This window comes from Pollachius pollachius (genome assembly GCF_949987615.1).
Source record: "Pollachius pollachius genome assembly, chromosome: 1".
In the NCBI taxonomy this organism is placed as follows: Eukaryota; Metazoa; Chordata; class Actinopteri; order Gadiformes; family Gadidae; genus Pollachius; species Pollachius pollachius.
In genome coordinates this window covers 15,374,319-15,382,303 of record NC_136934.1, presented here as the reverse complement: position 1 = coordinate 15,382,303, position 7,985 = coordinate 15,374,319, and the positions used below count along the sequence as shown (strand labels likewise).

The 7,985-nt window shown below is 43.9% G+C and overlaps 1 protein-coding gene across 1 annotated transcript; it reads right to left on the bottom strand.

Moving 5' to 3' along the window:
- Nucleotides 1-6,472: 6,472 nt before the first annotated feature.
- htr1aa (5-hydroxytryptamine (serotonin) receptor 1A a) lies at nucleotides 6,473-7,762 on the bottom strand (the record flags this gene model as incomplete). Its single annotated transcript, XM_079739706.1, has 1 exon — nucleotides 6,473-7,762. The coding sequence occupies one exon, from the start codon at nucleotides 7,760-7,762 to the stop codon at nucleotides 6,473-6,475; it is 1,290 nt and encodes a 429-aa protein (XP_079595832.1).
- Between the last annotated feature and the right edge of the window lie 223 nt (nucleotides 7,763-7,985).

Here is a 7,985-nt window from a genome sequence, read left to right as displayed (position 1 = left end):
AAGTATCAGAACATTCAGATTTTTACATCCAGGTTCACAAAAATAAAAGAGCTTGGACTATGTTGCATTGGTTTGTGTTAAAACTTCAGCAGCATCACTGATTCAACTCAGCCCATAGGGAGCATCACATCGTAGTAGTAGGCCAACCGTCACGTTGCAGTGGCACCAAATAATTCCATTCCCCAATCCCAATGACAAAGCCCCCTGGAACACAATGTAATCATCTGTGTGTATGTGTGTGTGTGTGTGTGTGTGTGTGTGTGTCTGTGTGTGTGTGTGTGTGTGTGTGTGTGTGTGTGTGTGTTTGTGTGCCGGGGTGGGGGGGGGCTTGTAGACAGACAATAAGACATACATATCTTGAAACACTTCTGTGTGTGTGTGTGTGTGTGTGTGTAAGAGTTTGTGTGTGTTTGTGTGTGTTTGTGTGTGTGTATGCCTGTGTGTGTGTGTGTGTGTGTGTGTGTGTGTGTACGTTCAAGTGCGCATGTGTGTGTCCATGTCTGTCTTACACCTGTCAAGGAGAATAGGAACGTTAGCATAAGAGGAGGGACCCAGCAGGCTCTAAATCAGGCGAATAGCTTTGTGCTAAGACAAAATAGCCCAGTCACAAATTAGCCCAACTTTCAATCATTTACGCCACAGAGAGGTTTGAAGGAATTTGTCTTCCCTCTTGTATTGCTAAAGAGAGAAAATGTGGATGGAGGGAAAATAAGATTGAGTGACAAAAAGAAAGATGGATAGGGAATCGTGGAACAAGCGGAAGGGGAGAGGGAGTTAGTAGGTAGGTAGGTAGACAGACAGACAGACAGACAGACAGATAGACAGATAGACAGATAGACAGATAGATAGATAGATAGATAGACAGATTGATAGATTGATAGACAGATAGACTGATAGATAGATAGACAGATAGACAGATAGACAGATAGATAGATAGATAGATAGATAGATAGATAGATAGATAGATAGATAGATAGATAGATAGATAGATAGATAGATAGATAGACAGATAGACAGATAGACAGATAGATAGATAGATAGATTGATAGATAGATTGACACATCGATAGTGTTTTTAAAGTACAAATTATAGATCGAACAAGAGAGAGAAAGATAAAGAGATTATTGTAATCAGAGAGAGAGATGAAAAGAAGACTTAGACAGAAAGTGATACAGAAAGGGGATAGAGAGGTCGAAAAGGGAGAGAGACATGTAGAACGAGAGCTAAAAAGATAGAGAGAAAGATGAGGAAAGGAGGGATGATCAAACAAAGAGCGGAAGATGGTGACAGGTGTTAGGAGAGAGACAGAAATGGAAGTAAAGAGATAGAGATAGAGAAATGGGAGCTAGATAGAGAAGGCAGAGAAAGCAAGAGGGAGGGGAGAGAGCGAGTGATAGAGAGAGACCGAGTGATAGCAAGAGTGTGAGATAGAGAGAGAGGGAGAGAGAGAGAGAGAGAGAGAGAGAGAGAGAGAGAGAGAGAGAGAGAGAGAGCGAGAGAGAGCAATCGAGCCACTGGCGTTTGTGGGCTGTGAATTCTAAGAGCCCAGGCAGATCAAGTGGGCCCTGGAGTGAAGTGTAGCAGAACACATGCTGAGTTCAATGTGTTGCTTCTGTCCGTCACTCTCTAGCTCTCTTTCTCTCGCTCTCTCTTGTTCCCTCTCTCTCTTTCTTTCTCTTCCCGGTATTGTGGATTCCTCTCTCTCCCATTTGCCTCCTGCGTCACCCCTTTGATCATGTTTAGGTGTGTTGTCCCGGCACTAGCTGTCTTCTTTTCCACCAGTGTTGAAAGCAGACAAATTATGATTGTTTTATGACAGTCATTAGTTGAATATGCTTTTTCTATTGCTTGGAATTACAGGTCATGATCATGATGCTCCATGAAAATGTAACAAAGAAAAATACACTATATCGGTATATAAAACACAGCAATATAAATGCAAATCAAACCTGAATTCCGAAACACTTGAATTACTGAACACGCGCTTCTCGTAGTGAGCCGCGTGCCTGGGCTCTTAGTGTCCATCAAACTAAAGCATCCTTCATTTTCCCTTTGTTAAACAATGTCCTCTTCTCCACATCCAATTTTCAAAGGGCACAGAGAAGTGTCAGATATAAAAAAGGAATCTTTTATTTCGCTCTGCTCTATGGTCACAGTAGTGAGTATTTTATGTTAATCAGACCATTACTTAACAGTTATATCATCATCTATAAATTTGGCTTAAATATCTCAATACAATAGAACTGCGGAATTATATATGTGTGTATTTAAAGAATAAGTATACTTAAATTAAGATGGCTCATTGGTAAATTCCATGTCTTAATGTTATTGGTTCAAGCCTCACATAATTGCAAAAAAAAAAAAAGTATTTTCTTCTTAACACCTGATTATCATAGGTATTAATATGGAGTTGCATTGGAAGAATATATTGTATAGTGGTAGTGTGTGCATTGCACAAACTGCATGAATGGATAAATGGGTAGTATGTTTGACTCCTAGCATAAGATAATAAATTCAATCCCCGGTCTAATTGCTAGTCTAATTTGATTCTATTTTTTAAATAACAGATTATCAATAAATTAACTTATCAATAAATGTACTTCTAAATGTAATTAAAATGTAAATTATATATTAAACTTTAAGGATTGAGAATAATGCTTGAATATGGAACAAAGTTTTCAAATTGGCCAAATGTTTAATTTAAGAGAAGCATAATTAAACTTAGCATTTCAAAGTAGGCTGCCTGTGGCCAAGCAAAGCAATAAAAGTTGTATCGTTGTTTAACAACAAGGCTTTGCATCTCCCGAAAAAACAGGTCATATAAACCTGTTACTGAAATATTAATTTACATAACATTAGCATAATAATTGTTTTCCAAAACCAATCAAAACCATTATCACAACCAGCGCCATCTGACTCACTTCTATAACTTTCACAATTCACCCACCATCTGCTCCTAAACCTTTCTTCTTTTTTCTACAATAATTGGTTTGAATTGCACTACGGTTTGTTGTGAATGCCTGGAAGCACTGTATTTTCAATTTTACATGTAGGAGAAACATTGTGCAGGGGCCAAGGCAACATGTAGTGTGAGACAGTAGCTGTCATTGTAGGGACCCCAATCATCAGCAGAAGCATCCTTTAAAAGTAATGCATAGATGAGATACTCCCTTTCCGTATGCAGATCATGTCCTCTTGCATAGAGTGCACAGATGTTTTGTGTGTCATGTTTTGTATGGCTACATGCATCACTATACTTAGTGATGCATGCCGCCGTTTTACTTAGTTACTTAGTTTGGCTTTAAGCTTTGTTTTAAAGAATGTTTTCAAGAATGTGGCTTTGCTTTTGCGTGTGTTTATTAAAACAAATATGCATTATATATCAGCAGCAAGTTAGTTTTTTTTGTAATCTTGTATTTGGGGCATCACAGTCTTTTAGAGAGTGCTCACCTAACTGTTGCATGCCATGGGGGATTTGAATGTGATGTTTATTGTTCATTTTCAACCGTTACCATTGGCCTAATGCAGGAGCTTGGTCGGACTACATTCTAGATACTCAATAGTGAGGGGCCAGAGGGCAGTGGAGCACATGTGGTATCAACCACATAATCCCTAGGGCTAGTGCCACTGATTTGTATAATCCGGATCGGAGGTCTTGTCTCCTTGCCTTTCCTTTCTTTTCCTCTCCCCTCCTATCATTTCCTTCCCTTTTATCTCCTCTCATCTCCTCTCCTCTCCGTTCCTTTGCTCTTCCCTTTTATCATTTATTTTCCTTTACTTTCATTTAATCTCCCCTTCTCTCCTTTCCTTTCTTATTTTCTCCTCTCCTCTCCTTTCCTTTTGATTATTCTCCCCTCTTATCCTTTCTTTTCCCTTATGTTCCTACCATCTCTCATCCTCTCATTTTCTTTCCTTGTTTCTCATCTCATCTCCTCTCCTCTGTCTCCTTTCTTTTCCCCTTGCCTTCTCTCCCCTCCTCTCCTCTCTTTTCTTTTCCTTTTCTTTTCATTATCTGGCCTCTCCTCCCCTCCCCTCTCCCCTCTCCCCTCCTCTCCAATCTCTGTGCCAAAATCCCATCTCTCATCTCGTCACTCCCCCTCCCTCTTATTTTGAAGCTGCTTGCAGCCATGTTCCTGCTGATACAACCCTCCTATGCCAAACCTTGCAGCTATACCTGCTCTTAAGGACCTGCAGTGGGAGCGGGATTAGCGTGGCCAATCCTTTCCCGCAGGTTCAAAGCAGGTCAGCTATTAGTAATCCCAGGGTCCTACAACTAAAATGTAATGTCATTAATGGGCCTGGCTGACTGGGTGACTCAGGAGGAACCAAAACACAACCACTGCCTCAGTCCACTAAGCTTCATGTAGCCTTAGCACTTCCTCTCCCCCCATGAGGATGTCCACACACTAGACCAGGCAGAATATTTGGCACAGATGGGGGAGAAAGAGGCATGGAAAGGCTTCAGCGACGTAGGGCTATCGTTGCGACCGACTCACATATCTGATATCTGTTCCTCAGAAAAAGGGATTCACAATATTGCAAATGGACCTCATAAAAGCTGGAATCACAATAATTGATAGGCCTGGAGTTTGAGAAATCAATCCATCATTAAATGTCTATAGTTTATAGTTCAGTAACCTGCTGAGACCTAATGTTCATAGCAGGTTGTGTTGGGGTCTCGACCCCTGTGTTGGGGTCTCGACCCAAAGGTAGAGAAGCACTGCATAAAGGATTATCTGAAGAGTAAGTAAGTGGCTAGAGAGTTCAACTCCCGCCACCTAAGATTCTGGGTCCAATCCCTGATGGCCTCAGCCCACCTAAGAGAACCCTTGAGCATAAGCCTAACCCCCACCTCTTGTTTTTGATCCTATGTGATCTACTTTGTAATTTTTGTTGCATTATCATAGCACATTCCTCCCCCTCATTTACCTGTCAAGCACTAAGTGTTCTTGATAAGCTGATCAGCACCTATGGTGTGTGTGTGTGTGTGTGTGTGTGTGTGTGTGTGTGTGTGTGTGTGTGTGCGTGTGCGTGTGCGTGTGCGTGTGTGTGTGTGTGTGTGTGTAGACATTTTAAACCACTCACTATGGTCTCCAAAGAAGTCAGAAAATAAAAAAAGAGATATTATAGTGTTATGTATGACTGAAAAGTGAGAACTGCAAATATGGTGTCATTGAACACAGTTTGTTAGCATTTGAAGTGTGTTTTATAATATCAGGTAATATAGCTATTAGCTATAATAGCTAACATCAAATATTGATGATATTGATTGGTGATTGTGATAACCATAAAAAAGTTTGAAGCTGCCATGACAAACAGATTGCAGGCATCGTGTTTCAGCTCATGGGTCCAGCTTAAGGTGCAAGTTGCATTTAAGGTTATCTCCTCAAATGCAATTGAGATGTTGTTGCCTTTGTCAACACTACTCCATGCTATAGGTTATTTTTCAGTTCAACTATAACTACACCATCTTACCAGAAAAATCTGGCTAGATGTTTTAAGAGGCACAAATATTATACCAGGTGTATTTCATCGTGGATGTGCAGCACTGGAAGCAGGTGTCTGTCAGTCTGCTGTATGCTGCGTTTGCATACCAGCTTTCTGCATGCTATCCTGCCCACCTACATAGGGTATCATGACAAAAAGCCAAAACCCCTGGCTGTGAATCCAGGAAGTGGAGACAGTCAGACAGGCAGGAAGACATTCAGCTGATACTGAGCTAGTCCAGAAATCACAGAATATCTGCAATAACCTACTTAATTGTAGACAGAAAAAAAAAAACGTGTTGGAAATATTATACATCAACTCTGATGATGGTTCAATAACCATCCATATTTCAGCTGCAATACACCCTTATTACCCAAGCAGCATCTTATGCAATACACCCCTGCCAAAATGAATTGAGTGTTCCCATTTGTTGATCACACTTCAACATTGACTCATGATTTATTGCAACATGGAAACGTGTGGCTGCATTCGATATCATGTAGGCCTTATGTGTCCTTATACGCCCCCCTCCCTATGTTCTTTTCAGAATAACTTAGTCCACAGTCAGACTTCTCATTGATAAAGTTACATTGCCTTTATTTGTTCAGCTCTACAAAGCTCATGGTTGACTAGTCCCGTATGGATGCATGATGGAGTCAGCACACGTCATGACATGTATCGCATGAAACAACGATGGTAACTGCTGCGTATAGGCAAGAGCTACAACATCGATTAAACCGGAATCTAAACCGCGGTCAAACCTTCTGGGTTCCCTCTCTCTCGTCCGCCAATACAAAGACGTGGTCCCTCATCCATCCAACTCCGCAACGTGATTGTCCTTGTATATTCTTTTTATTTTTTGCATTTTTTGGCATTTTCATAGTCGATACACATTTCCTTGCTGTCTTTCTGTCTTTGTTTAGTCCATACAAAGTAAATGCAAAAAAAACCACATTGCGTTCATTGTGCATATCAGCATGCCACGTCAATGTCTGTGAAATTTGCACTTCATGATTTTCTTGAAAGCGCTCTGGAAGTCCTTGTTGAAGTACGCGTAAATGATGGGGTTCAGGAGGGAGTTGGAGTAGCCCAGCCAATTGATGACTGCCATCAGCTGATCGGGCATGAAGCAGCTCTCCGCGCAGAACGGCAGCACCAGCGCTACGATGAAGAACGGCAGCCAGCACACGATGAACGTCCCCATGATGATCCCCAGGGTCTTTACCGTTTTGCGCTCTCTGGCCATCGCGATTTTTTTCTTGGCGTCCGACGCCTTGTCGTTCGTGTGATCGCAACCGTGGGACGACTGCGGGGTGTTGGGCAGAGGGAGATGGGTTTTAGAGTTGCTGATCACCTCTATGATCTCCAGCGACTCACCTTCCTCTGCGCGTCTCGCCGCGCCGTTTACGCACGGGGAGTTCGTCTTGGACTCCGCGCCGAGCTTCCAGCCCTTGTCTCGGGCCTCTCCGTTGGTCTTCTTATGAAACAGCGCCGGAGACACGCTGAAGCTTTTGTCCGACACTTTAACTTTCTCAGTCTTCTTCACCGTCTTCCGAATTCGGAAGCGGGCCGCTTTAAAGATCTTTCCATATAAGACCAACATGAGGATGAGCGGGATGTAAAAAGCCCCAAAAGTGGAGTAGATTGTGTACCCCGGGTCCTGGCTGATGGTGCACGCGTCGGGGTTCGCCCTGTCCTCCGCGCTCCTCCAGCCTAACATAGGCGGAATGGAAATGGAGAAACCGATCAGCCAGGTCACACTGATCAAGATCGCCGCTCGCCGGGGTGTCCGCTTGTTGACATAGTCGATGGGGTCCGTGATGGCCCAGTACCTGTCCAAGGCTATGGCGCACAGGTGCAGGATGGACGAGGTGCAACACAGTACATCCAAAGAGATAAATATATCACAAATCGTCTGCCCCAAAGTCCACTTGTTCAGCACTTGGTAGAGGGCCGCCATGGGAAGCACGAGCACCGACACCATCAAGTCCGTCACGGCCAGGGACCCGATCAGGTAGTTGGCTACATTCTGGAGGGACCTCTCCAAGGCGATCGCCGCCACGACGCACGCGTTGCCGAACGTGGAACAGAGGATGAGGGCCGCCAGCAGCAGAGAGGTGACCACCTGGTAACTCAGCTCCATGTCCTCCGCCGTAGAGCCCGGAGCCGCGCTGCCGTTCTCACTGGAGTTCCAGCGCGCGACCATACCGAGACCCCCGCCGGGGGACCCCGAGGTGGCGTTGCTGTCGTTGCCGGTGGTTGCTGGAAAATCCATAATTCACCCCACTCCGTACGCGCTCAGAGAGCACTATCCCGGGACAGCTGAAGGGGGAGGGGGGAGCTTCTACAGGAGTGGGGGGTCAGTCGCTCACATCTGTTTGGTGGCGTGTTGGCTACTGCTTGGGTCCATTGGAGTCACCTCGTCCGTACCGTCTCTGTCTTTAGGGCGCATGACGCAGACGTGTTTGGGTATGTGTTGTGAAGTGCGCGCGTGTTTG